This window comes from Nerophis ophidion, linkage group LG17 (genome assembly GCF_033978795.1).
Source record: "Nerophis ophidion isolate RoL-2023_Sa linkage group LG17, RoL_Noph_v1.0, whole genome shotgun sequence".
Classification (NCBI taxonomy): Eukaryota; Metazoa; Chordata; class Actinopteri; order Syngnathiformes; family Syngnathidae; genus Nerophis; species Nerophis ophidion.
This window is the reverse complement of record NC_084627.1, coordinates 32,628,817-32,653,741: the sequence shown is the minus strand read 5'-3', so window position 1 is coordinate 32,653,741 and position 24,925 is coordinate 32,628,817. Positions and strand designations below refer to the sequence as shown.

The 24,925-nt window shown below is 39.9% G+C and overlaps 1 protein-coding gene and 1 long non-coding RNA gene across 3 annotated transcripts in view; one reads left to right on the top strand and one right to left on the bottom strand.

Moving 5' to 3' along the window:
* The window catches only part of LOC133536329 (uncharacterized), a 13,478-nt gene extending 4,947 nt beyond the window's left edge, over nt 1-8,531 (top strand). Inside the window, exon 2 of the long non-coding RNA XR_009802451.1 lies at nt 8,130-8,531. This is a non-coding gene — a long non-coding RNA (uncharacterized LOC133536329). The remainder of the gene's footprint in view (nt 1-8,129) is intronic.
* The window catches only part of dcc (DCC netrin 1 receptor), an 803,111-nt gene that overhangs the window by 527,551 nt on the left and 250,635 nt on the right, over nt 1-24,925 (bottom strand). For both annotated transcript variants that reach the window (XM_061876767.1, XM_061876768.1), the window contains exon 3: nt 20,615-20,902. In XM_061876767.1, coding sequence (XP_061732751.1) covers nt 20,615-20,902 — 288 coding nt within the window. The remainder of the gene's footprint in view (nt 1-20,614; nt 20,903-24,925) is intronic.

Here is a 24,925-nt window from a genome sequence, read left to right as displayed (position 1 = left end):
ATCTTAAGGACATTTGAGGACAACCAGTTTTTAATAGAGGATACGCACTCCAATAACTCAGATCAAAAGTGAAACTCTGATTCAATGAAGGAGCATAATTGTTGAATAGCTGCATAGAAAAGATAAGAAACATATTTAAAACGATTGATCAACTTTCCAAGTGGCATCAGCTACAAAACAAATAAAACAGGCCCCAGAACAGACCCCTGGGCCACACCACATGACAGGTTAAACACATCATTAAGAACAACATTAAAAGTTCTCCCATATATGTAAGAAGCAAACCACTGGAGAACAGCACCAGAAAACCCCATCTCAGATTTGAGGTGATCTATTAGTATACTGTGATCCTCAGTATTAAAGGCAGATGTCAAATCGAGAAAAAACAAAACGGTGTAGCGACCAGAGTCAGCGGCCATCATCACATCACTGGAAACTTTCAAAAGAGCAGTTTCGGTGGTGTAAAATAACCTAAAGCCAGATTGGTGTTTATCATAAAAATCATGCTGTTCCAAAAAAGTAGCTTAGCTAGCTGCTTAGCTACCACTTTTTTTTAATAATTTTTGACATAAAGAGAAGTTTTGATTTGGGCCAGTAATTCATAGGCTCCACGGGTCAAGATTAGGTTTTTTAAGGATGGGATTCACCACAGCATGTTTTAAAAAGCTGGGGATCGAGCCACCCGTTTAGGGCACGTCCAACCGGTAAGAGGCCACGGGAAAGACCCAGGACACATCATGTCTCTACCGGCTGACCTGGGAACGCCTCGGAATCCCCCGGGAAGAGCTGGATGAAGTGGCTAGGGAGAGGGAAGTCTGGGCTTCCCTGCTTAGGCCGCTGCCCCCACGACCGGACCTCGGGTAAGCGGAAGACGATGTATGGATGTATAGATGTATGGATGGATGGATGAATGGATGGATGGATGGATGGATGGATGGATGGGATCGAGCCAGACTGAAGGGAAAGGTTGATAAAGTTTACCACCCAAGGACCAACAACATCAAAAACATTTAAGAACACTGGAGTAAGAACAATGTCCACTACATCCTGGACATCCTGTAGGCTGACCGGAGTAAATGAAGACTATGATGAGCACACAGGGGCTGGTGTCGTGCACAAACTATCAAGGAGAAGACTAATATCAGCACTTATGTCTTGCACCTTGTTCACAAAAAAAGCTCAAATCTATTAGAGTCATCCTGTTTTTACAGAGGCACCTGAGGAGATGGAGGTACAACAAGATTGTCAATAGTGTCAAATGAGACTAAAGGGTGTTTCTTATTATGCAAAACAAGATTTGAAAAGAAAGCTGAGCGAGCATGTTTCATCATTTCATTTAGCTCCATTATCATTTCTTTAAAAGGAAGTCTATGAACCTCTAATTTTGTGGCTTTTCACTAACATTCCCCTTTCCGACAGCTTCTCCTAAAGCTGGAAATGGCTCCATTCATCCATGCACAAAGTCTTTTATAAGAGAGCCTAGAGTGTTTTTAGCTGGTACTGCTGTGTACAAAACAGTATTCAATGATGATTGAAGTTAGTCATAAATGTATCAACATCATCACAGCTCGCAAAAGTTGTTGGGTCAAAAAGAACCGAAAACCTGCTGATTGCACAGTCTTTTAGAATGTGTTTCTGTTTGTTCACTTTGAAAGTAGACCAAGTCAGTGAAAATGACAGATTAAAAACACTATAATAGTGGTTGTTTACTTGAAAGTCTTCAATACATAATTGGTCAATTTTTACTCCAAACAAAGACCAAATCTAAAGTATGACCTTTTGAGTGAGTAGGACCCGACACATGCTGTTAAAAGTGGAATGAGTCCATAAGAAATACCAGCTCGGCTACCAAGGGACAAGAGGAGTTATCAACATAAAGATTGAAATCCATCCATCTATGCATTTTTACAGGGGGTGCTGGAGCCTATCTCAGCTGCATTCGGGCGGTGTACACCCTGGACAAGTCACCACCTCATCACGGGGCCAACACAGATAGACAGACAACATTCACATTCACACACTAGGGCCAGTTTAGTGTTGCCTATCAACCTATCCCCAGGTGCATGTCTTTGGAAGCGGGAGGAAGCCGGAGTACCCGGAGGGAACCCACGCAGTCACGGGGAGAACATGCAAACTCCACACAGAAAGCCCCCGAGTCCGGGATTGAATTCAGGACTTCTCAGGACCTTCGTGATCACCAATAATTAATACACTCTCCAGTTTAACAAAAGATGACATAAAATCCGTAAAATCGTTTAAAGTGGAACATTATCACAATTTCAGAAGGGTTAAACCCAATAAAAATCAGTTCCCAGTGGCTTATTTTGTTTTTCAAAGTTTTTTTCAAAATTTTACCCGTCCCGGAATGTCCCTAAAAAAAGCTTTAAAGTGCTTGATTTTCGTTATTTGCCTAAGCCACTGTCCATTTTCCTGTGACGTAACATAGCGATTCCAATAGAAACAATGGCGAATAGCACAGCAAGATATAGCGACATTAGCTCGGATTCAGACTCGGATTTCAGCGGCTTAAGCGATTCAACAGATTACGCATGTATTGAAACAGATGGTTGGAGTATGGAGGCAGATAGCGAAAACGAAATTGAAGAAAAAACTGAAGCTATTGAGCGAATAGCTATTGACGCTATTCAGCCATGCATGTCTGTCTTAGCATCGCCGGTAAAATGTGCGGACCAAACGATCAGGACTTTCGCATTGACACTGGATCAACTTAAATCCGTCGATTGGTAAGTGTTTGTTTCGCATTAAATGTGGGTGGAAGGAAACGCTGGATGTAAATATACTTTAGGTAGCCTAAATAGCATGTTAGCATCGATTAGCTGGCAGTCATGCTGCGACCAAATATGTCTGATTAGCACATAAGTCAATGAAATCAACAACACTCACCTTTGTGATTTCGTTGACTTTATCGTTGGGAATGCATCTGCTTTGAGTGTCGCAGGATATCCACACAATCTTGCCATCTCTTTGCCATCTCTGTCGTGGCATCGTCGGTAAAAAACAAAAGAGGGACTTTCGCATCTCATGACACCGGAGCAACTTAAATCTGTCGACTGGTATTTGTTTGTTTGGCATTAAATGTGGATGGAGGGAAAGGCTGGATGTAAATATAAAAACTTCTACATATCGCCGTATTATGGATATCCCCAAACAATGTTCCCTCTATTTTTCCATCTGATTCGCAGGTTTGTGATTTGTTGTGAGTTCATGCACTGTGTTGGTTCTGTTCTTTGAACAAGATGATGTTCATGTGCACCAGTAAAAAAACAATTGTGTCTTGAATTTGAGAAAAAAAATATAATTTTTTTTAGTTTTTTAGATTTTGCTAAATCAATTTTGATTATTCAATTTACTTTGACATATATGATTATTGACCTTTGATTGTGAATACATGTATTTTATTATATTGGCTGAATTACCTTTTAATTATTTGATTTTTTTTTTTATTGTGATTAATTATTTAGGCCTATTTAACACATGCAACTTTGAAATTGATTTAAAATATACATTTACTATATATAATATACTATACTAATATTGCCTCTATATGTTACTATTGCAGATTTTGGGTGCTTTGTTTCCTCTTGTTGTTGTTCACCCCTTGACACTTTGGGATTTAAATAAGTGTTTGTAAACTGTACAACTGCGTGCCATGTCATCTTTGGTTTGAAAGTCTGGTTTTCAAAGGTTACATTACCTTCACCCGAGGCCTGGTGTGACATTGTGCATCGCAAAAATTCCAAATAAAATAAATGACATGTTTCTATTTTCCGAACCTATCTTAACAAGTTTCCACATTCTTAAAACTCTCTTTTCACATGTTTTAGTTTTAGTTTCAGTTCATTGGTATTGACACACAATTACACAAATGCAAACTAACAAATGCAATGGAAATGTAATTTGTATAATGCTCATTGTATTATTAGATAATCATAATAAAAATAATATCAACGTGCTGTTTTATTTTCTGCATGCATTTTAGCACACAATCAGACCACACTTGTGCGGACAAGGAAATGTGCTGAATTGATCGGGCATGCAATCAGTACTGCATCAGTAAACTGAATGTGGGGAGTTTGTTGCTTTGTTTAAGGGTTCCTGCACAGAAGTAATGAAGCAGACTACGATGCAGCCACTTGTATTGTTACATTGGGAATGTTTTGATGCAGGGCAGGTCAATGGACTCTGGATGCCACTGCCTTAAATGTTTACCAGCAACAACTGATGCTCGAGGACATAAACACACACACGCGCACACACACACACACACACACACTGGTTCATAATGGCTTTGCCCTTGAATTGGCCTACAGGTTACACAGTTAAAACAATACATAAAGATTTTCATCAAGATACAAACAGTTTTATCAGGATTTGAAGACAATCACGACTAATAAAAAAGCAGTAGCTGACTTCAAGTAAGAATCATAAATGTCCATGCAGCAGATTTACTTGGAAGTCAGAATAAGGAGCGAGGGATTAGAGCAGGGGTTGGTAATCTTTTTGGCTGAGAGAGCCAAGAATCCAAATATTTTAAAATGTATTTTCGTAAGACCCATATATATATTTTTTTTCAACACTGAACACAACTAGACGCGTGCATTTTTAAGTAAGGCCAACATCTCTAGAGTATAATAGGTCTCTTATTCTTTGTAATAACATTGTTATTCTGAAGCTAACTGTGGAGGGGGTGTGGCATGTGGGCCTGCAGCGAAGCGGGGTGTGCCAGAACCGGCTTCGAAATCAGCGACAGGTGCGTAGATGGCCCACCTGGGCCTTGTTATCTGATCACCTGTCGCTCTGTTATAAACAGCAGCCAGGAGGAGAGACAGGGTTGGAGCGGGAGCCAGAGTGCGAGCAAGAACGAAAGAGAAAAAGACAATTGCCGAAAAGCAACTGAGAGACTTATTGAAAAATAAAACAATATTGTAACCCTGAAACAGGCTCTCATGTCGGAGCTTGGTGGTCTGAAGAACCCCCAGGAGGGCAAGCCCTAAACAAACCAATAACAAATAAATCACTTCTTACCCTTAATGCAATTTCTTGAACAAGTGACGTAGAAAAAGGATGGATGGATTCAAATGCATGAGCATATTTTATATATTGACCGTTATTTTTAACACTTTAATTACAAGTGGAATTAGTCATTACTTATTGTGTTAAGCAGTGTCAGCTCAGATTTATTCGAGAGCCAGATGCAGTCATCAAAAGAGTCACATCTGACTCGCGAGCCATAGCATACTTGCCAACTTTTAGACCTCCAATTTCGGGAGGTAGGGGTGCAGGGAGGGAGGTGTATATTTACAACTGTTGTGAGCGCATTTGTGCACTGCACTTTCTAAAGTCGATGTTATTGTCACATATGCATGATTGATTGATTGATTGAAACTTTTATTAGTAGATTGCACAGTACAGTACATATTCCGTACAATTGACCACTAAATGGTAACACCGCAATAAGTTTTTCAACTGTTTAAGTCGGCGTCCACGTTACTCAATTCATGGTACAAATATATACTATCAGCATAATACAGTCATCACACAAGTTAATCATCATAGTATACACATTGAAATATTTGCAATCCGGGTGGTGGGATGAGGAACTTTGGTTGATATCAGTACTTCAGTCATCAACAATTGCATCAACAGAGAAATGGACATTGAAACAGTGTAGGTCTTACTTAGCAGGATATGTACAGCGAGCAGAGAACATAGTGAGTTCACATAGCATAAGAACAATTATATACATTAGGAATACATCCGATTATTTATCCATCCATCCATTTTCTACCGCTTATTTCCTTTTGGGGTTGCGGGGGGGGCTGGCGCCTATCTCAGCTACAATCGGGCGGAAGGCGGGGTACACCCTGGACAAGTCTCCGCCTCATCGCAGTCCGATTATTTACATTCGGTTATTTACAATCCGGGGAGATGGGATGTGAATGTAGGAGGATTAGTAAAGGGTTGAAGTTGCCTGGAGGTGTTGTGCTGGTGCATGTACAGTAGCTGGCAGTATTGCCCTGTTTTCGAGTGTCACATGCTGTTTACGGCAGACGAACTGCCTTACGGTAGAGTGGTAGACGTAAACGTGACTGCTGTTGTTGTCATGTTGTGTGTTGTTACCGCGTGGGCAGACGTTAATGAAACTGCCTAACAATGAACCCCAATAAGAAACCAAGAACTCGCCCTCGATCATTCTACAGTTATAACGCCATTGGGCAGACACGCTCTCAGACACGTAACTAAGGTACTCGTGGAGCCGGATGGAGCGTGGCCTCCAGCGCCGCCCGCATTTCGGGAGATTTTCGGCAGAAAATTTGTCCCGGGAGGTTTTCTGGAGAGGCGCTGAATTTCGGGAAGGTTGGCAAGTATGAGCCATAGTTTCCCTACCCCTGGATTAGAGTGATAACTACAGAACGACGTGTCCCCTTTGATGCGTTCACTGAGAACTAAAAGAGGTCCTCACAACACCTGCATCACATTAAAGACAACAGTCTGCATAAAGCATGGGTGTCAAACTCTGGCCCGCGATTTTCCAGGGAGACTCCCAAATTTCAGTGCCCCTCACAAAAATCACAGGGGGCAACCATTCTCCCAAATTTCTCCCGATTCCCACCTGGACAACAATATTGGGGGCGTGCCTTAAAGGCACTGCCTCAAGCGTCCTCTAAAACCTTTCGTCACGTCCGCTTTTCCTACGTAGAAACAGCGTGCCGGCGAAGTCACATGATATACGTGGCTTCTACACACACACGCTAATGCAATGCAAGCTTGGTCAACAGCCATACAGGTCACACTCAGGGTGGCCGTATAAACAACTTTAAGACTGTTACAAATATGCGCCACACTGTGAACCAACACTAAACGAGAATGACAAGCAAATTTCGGGAGAACATCCGCACTGTATCACAACATAAACACAACAGAACAAATACACAGAACCCCTTGCAGCACTACCTCTTCCTGGACGCTACAATATAACAATTTATTATTAGCCTGTGGGAAAAGTTTATTTTAATATTTACCTGAGAAGGCTGCAAATAGAAAAGAGGCATTCAATTTCTATTTAAATTTGATTTGCTATGCCATTGCTATTTTTAAATTATTCGTATTTTTTGAAACTCGATTTTGCATGTCACTATAAAGTTATATAAGTTCCGCTTGTTCAATATTCAGTGCAAAACTTGTTTGGGTCCCTATTAAAAGGTTAATTTGTTCAACCTTGGCCCGTGGCTTTGTTCAGTTTAAAATTTTGGCCCACTCTGTAATTGAGTTTGACACCCCTGGCATAAAGCATACCGTCAACTGCTTTAATAGAGCCTCCTTTTAGACCAGCGTGGAGAGGTTATCAGGTGCCCACGGATCAGCCTCCACAAATGAGTCTCTCGCTGTTTCAAGTCTGGACCCAGGATGGACCACTCGTCTTTGCATCAGGTGGTGACGTCTTTGCGCTGGTGACTCGTCTTCATTCAAGACGATCCCCTGCTGGCCTCCCAATGGACTGGACTTTCACATGAAGTCTGGACCTGGGATGACATCTCTGCGCCCTGATGTGTCTACATGCCAGAGGATCTCCCTGCTGGCCCCACTACGGACTGGACTCTCACATTATTAACCGTATTCACTTGGCATCCATTGCACCGGTTACCCGGTGCTATGTATCCCATTGGGTTGAGTTTTTTCTTGCACTGATGTGGGATCTGAGCCGAGGATAGTGTTGTGGCTTGTGCAGCCCTTTGAGACATTAGTGATTAAGAGCTATACAAATAAACTTTGATTGATTAATGATTCACTATTTAAGACGCACAAGTACACTGAGAAAAACTGTAGCAACATTGGATATGATTTAATGTTTTGGTCAAAAAGTTTCATTATGTCATCTTGTTCATATACTTTTCAAATTTGCTCCGGTATATTAGATGGAATTTCTGAAGAGTTATTTACTATTGTTTGTGATTTGTGTCTTGAATTTGCTCCTAAAGTTCAGAAAATGTAAACCATGGACATCATGCACAATTGGTATTGTGTTTTTGCTTCAAATGTCACATTTTTCTCAGTCATTTTGTACTGATTGCTCCTCCTAGTTGATTTGTTCTGTTCCCTCTATTTAGGGCAGAGCAAGGAGATGTACCCGCATCCGCCTCGGAGGTAGAAGTGTTCAAAAGCACAGCGGCAGCAGCAGGAAGACGCCAGAATGTTCCTCTTCTTGCCTTCTATATTTCTAGTTATTGTGCCACAACTGTGAGTGTTGTGTCCTGTTCTTGTTCTTCTTCAGTTTCTTCTATCAAGGTCTGGTAGTTTAGAACTATTTTCCATTAATCTGTTTTATTCCACTAATCTGTGTGTGGGTCATGGGGGAAACAGTCTCAAGAGGGAAACCTCGGTGTCCATGTGGGGTCGAGACAAAACCCGAGTCCTAGTCCAGGGGTGTCACAGTCGTTTTAGCTCAGATGAAGGAAAATCTGTGCACACTATTTAGGAATCATGGCATTAAAACTAAAACATAAAGACAACTTCAGATTGTTTTCATTGTCTTTCTTTGGCCAACAATATAACAAACGCATTCTGAAAATATTACAATAAAAATATTGAAATAAAAATAGCTCAAATACCAGCACTTACCAGTGAGCTGCCTCTATTTTATTTTTTTAATTTACTAGCAAGCTGGTCTTCCTTTGCTTGACATTTTTAATTCTAAAAGAGACAAAACTCAAATAGAATTTGAAAATCCAAGAAAATATTTTAAAGACTTGGTCCTCACTTGTTTAAATAAATTCATTAATTGTTTTACTTTGCATCTTATAACTTTCAGAAAGACAATTTTAGAGAAAAAATACAACCTTAAAAATGATTTTAGGATTTTTAAAATCATATACATGTTTACCTTTTAAATTCCTTCCTCTTCTTTCCTGACAATTTAAATCAATGTTCACGTAAAAAAAAATGTTTTATTGTAAGGAATAATAAATACATTTTAATTTAATTCTTCATTTTAGCTTCTGTTTCTTCAATGAAGGATATTTGTGAAATATTTCTTCAAACTTATTATGATTCAAATTCCAAAAAATTATTCTGGCAAATCTAAAAAATCTGTAAAATAAATTTTAAATCTTATTTCAAAGTCTTTTGAATTTATTTTAAAATTTTTGTTCTGGAAAATCTAGAATAAATAATGATTTGTCTTTGTTAGAAATATAGCTTGGTCCAATTTGTTATATATTCTAACAAAGTGTAGATGGATTTTAACCTATTTAAAACATTTCATCAAAATTCAGAAAATAATCTTAATCAGGAAAAATTACTAATGATGTTCCATAAACCCTTTTTTTAATTTTTTCAAAACGATTCGAATTAGCTAGTTTTTCTCTTCTTTTTTTCGGTTGAATTTTGAATTTTAAAGAGTCGAAATTGAAGATAAACTATGTTTCAAAATTTTATTTTCACGTTTTGTGTTTTCTCCTTTTTTAAACCGTTCAATTAAGTGTTTTTTTCATCATTTATTCTTTACACAAAACCTTCAGCAGAAAGAAAAAAAAATGTACGACAGAATGACAGACAGAAATACCCTTTTTTTTAAAAAAAATTATTATCTGTTTCCATATATATTTATTGTGAGAAATACTTAAGATGATCACTGTTTCCACAAAGGCGGTATAGCTCGGTTGGTAGAGTAGCCGTGCCAGCAACTTGAGGGTTGCAGGTTCAATTCCCGCTTCCGCCATCCTAGTCACTGCCGTTGTGTCCTTGGGCAAGACACTTTACCCACGTGCTCCCAGTACCACCCACACTGGTTTAAATGTAACTTAGATATTGGGTTTCACTGTGTAAAGCGCTTTGAGTCACTAGAAAAAAGCGCCATATAAATATAATTCACTTCACATTAACAATAAAATAGAGTTAAAGGTAAATTGAGCAAATTGGCTATTTCTGGCAATTTATTTAATTGTGTATCAAACTGGTGGCCCTTTGCATTAATCAGTACCCAAGTAGCTCTTGGGTTCAAAAAGGTTGGTGACCCCTGGTTTAGATCCATGAAGGAAAGAAGAAGGTGAATGAATGTTTGTAACTCAATACATTTACATATGCATAAAACATTGTTTTCTTTTATGTTTGTTTTTTTATGAATAAAATAACGTTTACGACAACCTTTTTCCAAAACACAATATAGAATATGAGATATAACAGGATAATGCATACATTTAGCATTTTGTTTTCAAAATGGTTACAAAAAAGTGGACCAAAAAAAATGTACTGTGGGACCCCATTTTTATGACTTGATGGAGTCCCTGGGACCGCATTTTGAAAATTCCCAGTGCAGACACTGATGGAGTATTGGTGTGTGCAAAACAGCAGCAGGCGGCAGTGGCCTACGGGCCAGTTCTAATACTAATCATATATCATCCCGTGTCAGGACTAGGACTATGGAGCAGTTTGTTTTCCCATGGTGCAAAGCGACTGGATTGGACAAGGCGTGAAGGTAAAGGCATGATTTAATTTTACTTTAAAAAAGGAACAAACAAAAGGCGCACACAAGGTGGAGAACAAACTTGGCTATGAAAACAAAAACTAACACAAAGGCAGAACTATGGACATAAAAACGAAAACACTTACTGTGATGTAAAAAAAAAAACGAGCATGGAACAATGTCAGGGGTATCAGGAGTGTATCAAGGTTGATGTCGCCAGGTCGACTACCAGGCAACTACAGGCTTAAATAATATATAATAGTGACATGATTAACAACAGGTGCGTGAGTTCAGACAAATGAGGCAGGTGAAACTAATGGTTGTTATGGAAACTAAAACAAACCAGGGTGCGCAAAAACAGGAACTAATGGAGTCAAAAACAAAACAGAACATAACTAAACAGAATCCAGACAACAGAACATGACATCCCGGGGGCCATAGATAATGAATTTGTGGGTCAGATCTGGACCGTAGGCCTTGACTTTGACACCGCTGTCTTATCAAAGTCTTACCCCGGGGCCACCCTACTGTTGGGCATGCGTGAATGTAGGTGAGGATATTAGTGTATACAGCGCACATATTGATGCACAAGCTGCACCAATCCGCCTGTCAATCTCAGACTCCAGCCTTCCGTGACTCATGAAGAAGACCTCAAGTCTCCCTCATTCAAGATGTCACTTTCAGCCTGTAGGGCAGGGACGTGCACATGATTATAGTGGGGCAGGGGCTCAAAGTCAGAAAATGGGCAGGAAATATATATTTTTTTGGGTCCTTTGCACAATATGTAAATTAATGTAAAATTCAATTTGCTAATAGGAAGCTAACTACTTGGTTGTGTGTCCTTTGTAGGTAAAAGTGATTGCCATTTCTTTTGTGTCAACAAACTATTGTCAAAATGAGTTAATTCACATTACCATAGGCTTGGAAGACATGAAAAGCAACACAACACTGGTTTATTATTAGGCTATTTATTGTTAAAGATAAGCACTTTAATATTGAACATTGAACAGTGCAACATGAACTTTGAAAAAAATAAAAATAAATAGATACCCAAATGAAAAAAATTTCAATGTGAAAATCTGTCTTTCTTCCTTTAACTTGATGAAACCACAATCAAGTTGTAACTTATGGTCTTTCTCACTTAATGCTCAGACTGAACAACTGAAACGCAATACAACTTTATATCTAAACCTCTACTGTGAGAGAAATGTGATCCGCCGTAAATACAGTGAATTTTATTTTGAAAATTAACCCGGTGTTTTATTTTGTATTTTGTACACTACTTCCTGTCCCGCACGATCCGCTCTGGTCTGTGCGGAATTGATGTGCCGTGCTCAATTGATGCGCTGTGCTCCGACGTCCGGCATAAACAGAAGCTGACACATTGAATAATAGAATAATACGCGTTTTTCTGAAATATTACCCATATTAGATGCTGAATAAGTGGACGGGGACTAGACCATTACTCACAGGTTCAAGTTGCTCCACTGTCACGTCAGCCTCAGGCTGCAGTTTAGCGCTCTCTCCTCTTTCTCACTCACTCACTCGCCCTCTCTCTCTCTCTGTCGGACACGGCAGGCTCAAACAACTCGGTATTACAAGAAAACGTGGAGTTTTTGTACTGCTGTTTTTTTGTTTTGTTTTGTTTTTTTACATCCCTAACAGGAATTTATTAATGTTGTTAAAAAAAAAAAAACACACACACAGGCAGAGAGCACTTTTTAAGACGAGGCAAAAAAGGGCAGGGGCTCAAGCACCCATAGGGAGGGCCCTATGTGTGCACGTGCCAGCTGTAGGGTGCAATCCACCCATATCTGATGGAGAAACCAAGTTTCCCAACTGATTCCTTGTCTTTTCTGGCATTTACGTTGCTAAGTTTCTGTTGCATGTTTGTCTTTACATGTGACTTTCGAGGTGATTCATGTTTGGCTATTTCCTGTCACTGTCATTATAAAGTGTGACTACGTGATTTTTGTAAAGTTATTTTTGCCTTAAAATTTGAAAAGGCCTACAAAAACAAAGGTTTTAAATTGAGATGGGCAGTATTTTCCTTTAACTGAACATCGATCTTTACTGCGTCTCAGTGGTTACATGGCTCAAAATTGTACTCACCTGAAAGGCCTACTGAAATTAGATTTTCTCATTCAAACGGGGATAGCAGGTCCATTCTATGTGTCATACTTGATTATTTCGCGATATTGCCATATTTTTGCTGAAAGGATTTAGTAGAGAACATCGACGATAAAGTTCGCAACTTTTGGTCGCTAATAAAAAAGCCTTGCCTTTACCGGAAGTAGCAGACGATGTGCGCGTGACGTCACCGGTGTGAGGGCTCCTCACATATTCACATTGTTTATAATGTGAGCCACCAGCAGCAAGAGATATTCGGACCGAAAAATCGACAATTTCCCCATTAATTTGAGCGAGGATGAAAGATTTGTGGATGAGGAAAGTTAGTTAAAGGCCTACTGAAACCCACTACTACCCACCACGCAGTCTGATAGTTTATATATCAATGATGAAATATCAACATTGCAACACATGCCAATACGGCGTTTAGTAAATTACATTTTTAAATTTCCGGGGAGTTTTGTCTAGGAAACGTCGTGTAATGATGACGTGTACGCAGGACGTCATGCATTTTTAGGAAGTATGAGCGCTACGCACACACACAGGTAAAAGTCGTCTGCTTTAATGGCATAATTACACAGTATTTTGGAGATCTGTGTTGCTGAATCTTTTGCAATTTGTTCAATTAATATTGCAGAAGTCACAGTAGAAAGATGGACTTGGGAAGCTTTAGCCTTTAGCCACACAAACACACGGTGATTCCTTGTTTAAAATTCCCAGAGCTGAAACTTTTCTATGGATCAGAGCACGGTCAAGCGAACATGGATCCCAACCGAATGTCAACCAGCAGGTTTCGGTGAGAAAATTGTGGTTAAAAAGTCGCCACTTACCGGATAACAGCTGAGCTTATGCCGTCCGTACAGCTGCCGTCGACACCCGTGAGACATGGCGTCAAGACATGGACAAACCCCTCCGACTATCAGGTACTATTTAACTCACTAAAACACTAGCAACACAATAGAAAGATAAGGGATTTCCCTGACTTATCCTAGTAAATGTGTTTAAAAACATCGGAATACGACCCAATGCTGTCGCGTTTTATTCTTTTATTTTTTTTTCTAGTCCGTCGCTATAAATATCCTCAAACACGAAACTTTCATCCTCGCTCAAATTAATGGGGAAATTGTCGTTTTCTCGGTCCGAATAGCTGTTTTTGTTGGGGGCTCCCATTAAAATCAATGTGAATATGTGAGAGAGCCCCCACACTTGCGACGTCATCGTCTGCGACTTCCGGTGAAGGCGAGGCTTTTTCAGGAAGTACCAAAAGTGGCAAACTTTATCTTGGATGTTCTCTACTAAATCCTTTCAGCAAAAATATGGCAATATCACGAAATGATCAAGTATGACACACAGAATGTACCTGCTATCCCCGTTTAAATAAAAAAAATCTAATTTCAGTAGGCCTTTAAGCACAAAAAAAATAAAATAAATAAACAACGACGGCTCCAGGCGGTGGCAGTGGGACCGTTTCAGATGTAATAATAAACATTTACTACGATAATTCTGGAAGATCCCTTATTTGCTTATTTTTTTAACAGTGTTTTAGTGAGATTGTAAAGCCATACCTGAAAGTCGGATGGCTGTGGTGAACACCAGTGTCTCTCAGAGAAGTAAATGCAGGAGCCAAGATCACAGCTGCCTTTTTGAGCTGCAGGAGGAAGTCGCATAATCCGCTGAAGTCTCCGGTAAGAGCTGACTTAATATCACAATTTTCCCATCCAAAAACTTGCTGGTTGACGTAGCGAAACATGTTCGCTTGACCGCTCTGTGTTAAAGCTTCACAACAAACAAAGAAACACAGGCTGTGTTTCGCTGCTAAAGGCAGCTGCAATCCACCGCTTTCCACCAACAGTATTATTCTTAATAGTCTCCATTATTAATTGAACAAATTGCAAAAGACTCAGCAACACAGATGTCCAAATTACTGTGTAATTATGCGATGAAAAGAGACGACTTTTAGCCGTGAGTGGTGCTGGGCTAATAATAAAATGTCCTCTCCAACCAATAACGTCACAAACACGCGTCATAATTCGCGTCATCATTCCGCGACATTTTCAACAAGAAACTAAGTGGGAAATTTAAAATTGTAATTTAGTAAACTAAACCGTCCGTATTGGCATGTGTCGCAATGTTAATATTTCATCATTGATATATAAACTATCAGGCTGCGTGGTCGGTAGTAATGGGTTTGAGTAGGCCTTTAATCATTCCTTCAAAAGAGATGCAAGCTCAGGGAGAGACAATTGCATTTCCAGATTATTTGTTGCAGACATGCAGGAGTTGCATGAATACCGGGAGGCTATGTGTCTTGCCAGGATAAATCTGAGACGTGTTGTCTATCCAGAGTGCGATGCCGCTTTATAAACTCAGGAAGTACGTCTCTGAATACAGGAAAGATTTTAGTGGAAAAACCCACATACTAATTTAAATGGGAGCTAGTATTAGTTTTTGCTTTTGTTTAGTTATTTTGCCCTAGCCACTTCAGTTTTTTTTCAAAGAAATGTATGTAGCATTCAAAACCACAACGCATCTATAACAATATTAGCAAATTCCAAATTCAGTAAGATAAACTTATAAAAATGTGTTATTCTGTTTTTACTATATATATATATATATATTTTTTGTCAACACTCGACAGTGCGCCTTATAACCCGGTGCGCCTAATGTAAGGAATATGTTTGGTTGAGCTTACCCACTTCGAAGCAATTTTATTTGGTACATGGTGTTAATGATAAGTGTGACCAGTAGATAGCAGTCAAACATAAGAGATAAGTGTAGGCTGCACCGTTTGAGGTGTTCCAACATACAAATATTATTATGGTGTGTGTATAAAGTAAGACATATCGTCTGGCGTTTTGTTTCGCAATATTATGTAAAAGTCACGTTTCTTTTCTTCTAGTACCTGCTGATCTGTATTTGGGATCTGCATAACTGCTGAAAAATTGTGCGCGTCCGCCTTTGGGGGGTGAACAAGGGTGATGGGTCGAATGCAGAAAACAATTCCACCACACCTAGTGTGTGTGTGACAATCATTGGTACTTTAACTTTAACTTTGTAGTCCGTGCAGATGGCGTAGTCGATAAGCTTCTTCTTTTTCTTTATCTTCTTGTTATGTGGCATTTATCCTCCGCTGTTGCCATTTGTAATATAAAGTAATGTAAAGTTCTTACTTATATCTGTCTGTAAACTCGCCATGAAAACGCTAAAACATACCGGTGTAGTGAGTATACATTATTCACCCAAGGAACTTTAGTTATTAGAGAGTTCCGGTCGTACGTTTTTTTCAAGGGGCACATTTCCGGTGTTGTTGTTTCCGGATGAGAAGATGCTGCTCTGTTATTGATTTAAGTAAAGTCTGAATGTCATTAAAACAGTTGGCTCCATCTTTTGACACTTCTTCCACTCCTGTCCTTGCACGCTACACCGCTACAACAAATATGACGGGGAAAAGACGTTGTCAAAGGTGAGCCATGTAAATAAGACCGCCCACAAAACGGCGCATCTGGAAGCGACTGTCAGAAAGCAGCTCGACGATGATCTTGAAAACATCTACTATGCAACATATTGACCAAAGAACCACCATCACAGACCACAAGGAAGTGTTTTCAATCTAGAGAAAAATAATATTATTATAACTCCTTTAATAAAGGCTATAAGCCGGTGCGCCTTATATATGAAAAATATAAAACATAGACCATTCACTGCAGTGCGCCTTATAATCCAGTGCACCCTATGGTCCAGAAAATACGGTAGTTACATGGTGTGATATAGTTTAAGTTGTACAATCTATTTTTTTAACATCTGATCCGAACTCGAAATGGGATCAAATTGGATGCCACAAATGTTGATCGTGACATCCTTTGTTTTGAAAAGTGTAAAGGATGGCCACTGAATTTATTTGAAAAAAAAATGTAATATGTTTAATTTTAAGCAACATGCCCTTCACAGCAGATATGTTGCTGGATGCCTACACTTTAGCTCCAGGGAACCCCAGCGGGAGTCAACACAGGAACTGAAGTGCTTGTTAACCAAAAATAGAGAGAACAAACTAATCTGACTGATGAAGTGGACAATGTATTGACTTGTATTAATGTGTCGGAGAGTATGGTACATTAGAGACCGACAGACTGCAGATTTTAATTACAGTATATAACAATTACACCTTTAATGAGCCATCCAGACTGAGGAAAAATAATGACAACCTGTCAAATGAATGACTGCAGTATAATTATATTAAATCCAACGGTGGCTTTGGCAAATTCCTAGTTCAGCTTTAGCAAAAACGTGAAGTAATACTTGTCAAAAGGTATATAAAGAGAGAGTAAACTGAACTGTTGAACAAATAAACCCATTTGTGCTTCAATAAAACAACAGACATACTGTACCACACAGCAAGTGTAATAAATAGAATACATGAATAATGTTTTTTGTAAAATAGTATTAATTAATGTAAAATGCCTGTGGTGCTGTATATATGTTAAATGGTGCATGTAAAATATATTCTTAACTTGACATGTTTGTGTAATAAGAAGAGTAGAATCAAACAAAAACATATTGATGAAAAATCATTAGAGCAGTGACATGTATCGAGTGTCTTAATAGCATGTTTGCTATGGTGATAAATGCATCACTTTAGACTTTCCAAATCAATTTAAAGGCTAAAAGCCTTATAGTGATATGGCCAGCCTGTTTTCTACGTATTCATTGAAAAACATAGTAAGAACAGTTGGATTGTAATATGTGGCAGTATAAAAATTGTTACATGGATTTAAAATCAACTTTACTTGTAAAAAATAAGCTTTTGGAAATGAGGTTGCCTACATAGATTGATAGATAGTACAAACCCAGTTTCCATATGAGTTGGGAAATTGCGTTAGATGTAAATATAAACAGAATACAATGATTTGCAAATCATGTTCAACCCATATTCAGTTGAATGCACTACAAAGACAAGATATTTGATGTTCAAACTCATAAACTTTTTTTTTTTTTTTTTTTTGCAAATAATAATTAACTTGGAATTCCATGCCAAAGTAGTTGGGAAAGGGCATGTTCACCACTGTGTTACATCACCTTTTCTTTTAATAAAACTCAATAAACGTTTGGGAACTGAGGAAATTAATTGTTGAACTTTGAAAGTGTAATTCTTTCCCATTCTTGTTTTATGTAGAGCTTCAGTCGTTCAACAGTCCGGGGTCTCCGCTGTCCTATTTTACGCTTCATAATGTGCCACACATTTTCGTGTGATTTCTCCGGATTCTCTGAACCTTTTGATGATATTATGGACTGTAGATTTTGAAAACCCTAAATTTCTTGCAATTGCAATTTGAGAAACGCTAGGTAGCGACTTGTCCAGGGTGTACGCCGCCTTCCGCCCGATTGTAGCTGAGATAGACACCAGCGCCCCCCGCAATCTCAAAGGGAATTAGTGGTGGAAAATGGATGGATGGATGTTCTTAAACTGTTTGACTATTTGCTCATGCAGTTGTGGACAAATGGGTGTACCTCGCCCCATCCTTTCTTGTGAAAGACTAAGCATATTTCCGGAAGCTATTTTTATACCCAATCAGGGCACCCACCTGTTCCCAATTAGCCTGCACACCTGTGGGATGTTTCAAATAAGTATTTGATGAGCATTCCTCAACTTTATCAGTATTTATTGCCACCTTTCCCAACTTCTTTGTCACTCGTTGCTGGCATCAAATTCTAAAGTTAATGATTATTTGCAATAAAAAAATGTTTATCTGTTTGAACATCATATATGTTGTCTTTGTAGAATATTCAACTGAATATGGGTTGAAAATGATTTGCTAATCATTGTATTCCGTTTATATTTACATTTAACACATTTTCCCAACTCATATGCAAACAGAGTTTGTACTTTATTGATTCCTTCAGGAGAGTTCCTTCAGGAAAATTACAAAACCTGTTTCCATATGAGTTGTATGAGTTGGGAAAATGTGTTAGATGTAAATATAAACGGAATACAATGATTTGCAATGCCTTTTCAACCCAGATTCATTTGAATGTACAACAAAGACAAGATATTTAATGTTCAGACTCATAAACTTTATTTTTTTTGCAAATAATAATTAACTTAGAATTTTATGGTTGCAACACGTGCCAAAGTAATTGGGAAAGGGCATGTTCACTGTTTTACATCACCTTTTCTTTTAACAACACTCAATAAACGTTTGAGAACTGAGGAAACTAATTGTTGAAGCTTTGAAAGTGGAATTATTTCTCATTCTTGTTTTATGTAGAGCTTCAGTTGTATTTTACGCTTCATAATGTGCCACACATTTTCAATGGGAGACAGGTCTGGACTGCAGGCGGGCCAGGAAAGTACCCACACTCTTTTACTACGAAACCACGATGTTGTAACACGTGGCTTGGCATTGTCTTGTTGAAATAAGCAGGGGCATCCATGATAACGTTGCTAGGCTGACAACATATGTTGCTCCAAAACCTGTATGGACCATTCAGAATAAATGGTGCCTTCACAGATGTGTAAGTTACCCATGCCTTGGGCACTAATGCACCCCCATATCATCACAGATGCTGGCTTTTGAACTTCGCGCCTGTAACAATCCGGATGGTTATTTTCCTCTTTGTTCCGGAGGACACCACGTCCACAATTTCCAAATAGAATTTGAAATGTGACCACGGAACACCTTTCCACTTTGCATCAGTCCATCTTTGATGAGCTCGGGCCCAGCGAAGCCAGCGGCGTTCCATAATGTTGTTGATAAATGGGTTTTGCTTTGCATAGCATAGTTTTAACTTGCAATTACAGATGTAGCAACCAACTGTAGTTACTGACAGTGGTTTTATGAAGTGTTCCTGAGCCCATGTGGGGATATCCTTTACACACTGATGTCGGTTTTTGATGCAGTACCGCCTGAGGGATCAAAGGTCCGTGATATAATCGCTTACGTGCAGTGATTTCTCCGGATTCTCTGAACCTTTTGATGATTTTACGGACCGTAGATGGTAAAATCCCTAAATTCCTTGCAATAGCTCGTTGAGAAATGTTGTTCTAAAACTGTTCGACAATTTGCTTACAAATTGGTGACCCTCGGGACGGCGTGGCGAAGTTAGGAGAGTGGCCGTACCAGTAATCTAAGGGTTACTAGTTCAATCCCCACCTTCTACCATCCTAGTCACGTCCGCCGTGTCTTTGAGCAAGACACTTCACCATTGCTCGTGATGGGTCCCGGTTAGCGCCTTGCATGGCAGCTCCCGCCATCAGTGTGTGAATGTGTGTGTGAATGGGTGAAAGTGGAAATACTGTCAAAGCGCTTTGGGCTCCTTAAAAAGGGGTAGAAAAGCACTATACAAGTACAACTATTTACCATTTACCTCGCCCCATCCTTGTTTGTGAATTACTTAGCATTTCATGGAAGCTGCTTTTATACCCAATCATGGCACCCACCCTAACCAATTAGCCTGCACACCTGCGGGATGTTCCAAATAAGTGTTTGATGAGCATTTCTCAACTTTATCAGTATTTATTGCCACCTTTCCAAACTTCATTGTCACGTGTTTCTGGCATCAAATTCTAAAGTTAATGATTATTATTGATCAGTTATAACATCAAATATGTTGTCTTTGTAGCATATTCAACTGAATATGGGTTGAAAAAGATTTGCAAATTATTGTATTCTGTTTATATTTACATCTAACACAATTTCCCAACTCATATGGAAACGGGGTTTGTACTTTCTTGATTCCTTCAGGAGAGTTCCTTCAGGAAAATTAAAAGACATGATGCATTTAGGGGAATCTCCTGGGATAGTCACATGACTGTCACGAGTCAACCGATCCTAAATGTTTTCTATACTCACTTAGGAACTTGAAAAATTGAAGTCAGGTCTAAAACTGTAAATATTTAATATTTATATCTGTCACAATGGATTTTTATAGGGAAAATATTAGAAAACGAACCACCATAACAAGATCAGTGTGTTGTGCAGAATGTTAGAACTATACGGCACGCACCTGGGAGAACCCGCAGCTCGGCGTCTGTCCCGGTCCGTGTGCTACCGGGGTTGTCAGCCAAGCAACGATATGTGGCCGAGTCCGGGGGCTGGACACGGCTGATCTGCAGGCAGCCGGACGGCAGCACCGCCAGGCGAGAAGTGGAGTCAAAAGTCAACGGCAAATCGTCTCGATTTTTCTGCCAGCGTATGACGGGCGTCGGTTCTCCTAAGACCTCACAACGGAGCAACGCTGTATCACCAAGATAGGATGAGACGGACTCGGTGGGGACGACTACCCTTAGTGGACCTGAAGGTGACAAGATGGAAAAAGATGAAATACATTACACACATTTTTATTGTTTCTAAATGGCATATGTATTTATTAACTGATTATAGAGCTGCATTAAAGAAATAAAACAATTGTGATTTCAATTCACACCAACACATATTTTGAATGTCTTTTTTCAGATTTACTTAATAAACTGTTAACTCAAGAACTCACACTGCACTGCACCGGTTCTACCAATTGATTGGTCGTCTAACAATCAGTCAGAAATTGCATTAACTAATTTACTTGCCTTAATTGTGTGCATAAATGTACTGTGGTGGGAGCAATTGTGCTGTTGTTTTGACTTGATGGGTTATGTTCAGCTTTTCCATTCCCATGTCAATTTTCAGGAGAAGACCATTGAAATTAAACTATTTTTCTTGTGTTTTCCACAAGTGTTGTCCACTCAGGCAAATCATATTGTTGGTGTCGATGTCCATATCTGCTGTACAGAATGTATTTACATATGACAAGTGAGGCAAACGTCTCTTGTTTTTTTTTTAATTTGACTTCATTAAACAAATTTAGTGTTTGACGCACCTGGACCAGAGCAGGAGGAGATAGAAAAAAGGGTAAAAAAAGAAGACGGAGGGGTGATTGTGGGGACAAGACAAAAAACAGACAATACCCTGAAAAAACAACAGCAACAGAACTACAATAGCAAATAAGATTTATACAAAAATGATACCACCAATGATAAAGAAAAGCAAATTAGTGAAGTACCATATTTTCTGGACAATAAGGCGCACTTAAAATCTTTTCTTTTTCTCAGATCTTGACAGTGTGCCTTATAACCGGTGTGCCTAATGTAAGGAATAAGTTTGGTTGGGCTTACCCACCTCGAAACTATTTCATTTGGTACATGGTGTAATGATAAGTGTGACCAGTAGATGGTAGTCAAACATAAGAGATAAGTGTAGGCTGCACTATGATGGTTCACCAACATTTTAAATGTTCCGTTGAAAATATGGAACGTTACACACGGCGCTCAAAATTCTATCAAAATGTTTTAGTGCGACTTTGGTAAGGTATGAAGTCGCTCCGCTTGAAGGAATGTCAGCGCATTAAACATATGAGTAATATTATGGTGTGTGTATAAGGTAAGATACATTATCTGGCGTTTTGTTTTGCAATATTGTGCAAAAGCAAGTTATTCTTACCTTCTGCTACCTGCTGATCTGGATTTGGGATCTGGATAAAACCTGAAAAATTGCGCGCGTCCCCGCCGACGTCATAGTCAATAAGATTATTATTTTTCTCTACCTGCTTGTAATGGGACATTCATCCTCCACTATTGCCATATCTAATATAAAGTAGTGTAAAGTTCTTGCTTATATCTGTCAGTAAACTCGCCATGAAAGCACTAAAACATACCGGCATAGTGAGTTTACCTTATTCACCCAAGGAACTGTAGTTATTGGAGTTGCGGTCGGATGTTTTTTCACAGGACACATTTTCCAGTGTGGTGGTTGAAGTAAAGTCAGAGTGTCATTAAAACAGTTAGCTCCATCTTTTGACACTTCTTCCACTCCCGTCCTTGCACGCTACACCGCTACAACAAAGATGACGGGGAGAAGACGCTGCCGAAGGTGAGCCACGTAAATAAGACCGCCCACAGAACGGCACATCCGAAAGCGACTGTTACGGCACACGCGCAGTCCAATTCTCCCTCTTCGACGGGAGCACCTCGTTGCTTCACTGTGAGCGCAGACCGCACCCACACGCCGCCGCAGCCGGAGGCAATCTTCAATCAACGCAGTGATTACAGACGACAGGATAAAGAGCCTCGCCGCTGACTTCTCCTCATCGGAACGTAGCCCTGTTCACAGTAAGCTTCACGTCTCTGACTTCCCACCTGCCCTCTCTAGTTTGCTTGTCTTCCTCATGTCTCGTCCTGGTCCTTTGTCGCCTCTCATTTCCCTACAGTCCCATGTCTCAGCTTCTGCTGTGTACCTCCGCTGTTGCCTTTCCCCTTGGACCCAGATTGCCTCCTCTGATCAACCGACACCTTGCTTGGACTCTTGGACGCCTCTCTCCTGCCCCACGACCCCGCTTGGATCTCGGACTTCCTGGTGGCAGAGAGGTTAGTGCGTCTGCTTCACAATATGAAGGTCCTGTGTAGTCCTGGGCTCGGGATCTTTCTGTGTGGAGTTTGCATGTCCTCCCTGTGACTGCGTGGGTTCCCTCCGAGTACTCTGGCTTCTTCCCACCTCCAAAGACATGCACCTGGGGATAGGTTGATTGGCAACACTAAATTGGCCCTAGTGTGTGAATGTGAGTGTGAATGTTGTCTGTCTATCTGTGTTGGCCCTGTGATGAGGTGCTGACTTGTCCAGGGTGTACACCACCTTCTGCCCGATTGTAGCTAATATATATATATATATATATATATATATATATATATATATATATATATATATATATATATATATGGAGTTTGCATGTTACCTTTGGGTACTCCAGCATCCTCACACCTCCAAAGACATGCAAAATCCACACAGAAAGACCCCGAGCCCGAGAATCCAACCCAGAACCTTCCTTTTGCAAGGCACCCTAAATTAACCCTAGTGTGTGAATGTGAGTGTGAATGTTGTCTTTCTATCTTAGTTGGCCCTGCGATGAAGTGGCGACTTGTCCGGGGTGTACCCCACCTTTCACCTGAATGCAACTGGGATAGGCATCCGCCATCCCCGCGACCCCAACAGGGATAAGCGGTAGAACATGGATGGGCACTCCTCCATCCGTCATCAGCCTGAATCTACAAACCCAGTTTCCATATGAGTTGGGAAAATGCGTTAAATGTAAACATAAACGGAATACAATGATATGCAAATCAGTTTCAACCCATATTTAGTTGAATATGTTACAAAGACAACATATTTGATGTTCAAACTGATAAACATTTTTTTTCATGCATATAATAATTAACTTTAGAATTTGATACCGGCAACTCGTGACAAAGAAGTTGGGAAAGGTGACAATAAATACTGATAAAGTTGATGAATGTTCATCAAACACTTATCTGGAACATCCCACAGGTGTGCAGGCTAATCGGGAATAGGTGGGTGCCATGATTGGGTATAAAAACAGCTTCCCAAAAAATGCTCAGTCTTTCACTAGAAAGGATGGAGCGAGGTACACCCCTTTCTCCACAACTGCGCGAGCAAATAGTCAGTTTAAGAACAACGTTTCTCAAAGTGCAATTGCAAGAAATTTTGGGATTTCAACATCTATGGTCCATAATATCACCAAAAGGTTCAGAGAATCTGGAAAAATCACTCCACGTAAGCGGCATGGCCGGAAACCGACATTGAAGGACCGTGACCTTCAATCCCTCAGACGGCACTGTATCAAAAACTGACATCAATCACTAAAGGGTATCACCACATGGGCTCAGGAACACCTCAGAAAACCATTGTCACTAAATACAGTTTGTCGCTACATCTGTAAGTGCAAGCTAAAGCTCTACTATGCAAAGCGAAAGCCATTTATCAACAACATCCAGAAACACCGCCGACTTTTCTGGGCCCGAGATCATCTAAGATGGACTAATATAAAGTCGAAAAGTGTTGTGTGGTCTGACGAGTCCACATTTCCATTTTTTTTAGGAAATATTCAACATCGTGTCATCCGGACCAAAGGGGAAGCGAATCATCCAGACTGTTATCGATGCAAAGTTAAAAAGCCAGCATCTGTGATGGTATGGGGGTGCATGGGTAACTTACACATCTGTGAAGGCACCATTCCTGCTGAAAGGTACATACAGGTTTTGGAACAACATATGCTGCCATCTAAGCGCCGTCTTTTTCATGGACGCCTCTGCTTATTTCAGCAAGACAGTGCCAAGCCACATTCAGCACGTGTTACAACAGCGTGGCTTCGTAAAAAAAGAGTGCGGGTACTTTCCTGGCCCACCTGCAGTCCAGACCTGTCTCCCATCGAGAATGTGTGGTGCATTATGAAGCATAAAATACGACAGCGGAGACCCCGGACTGTTGAACG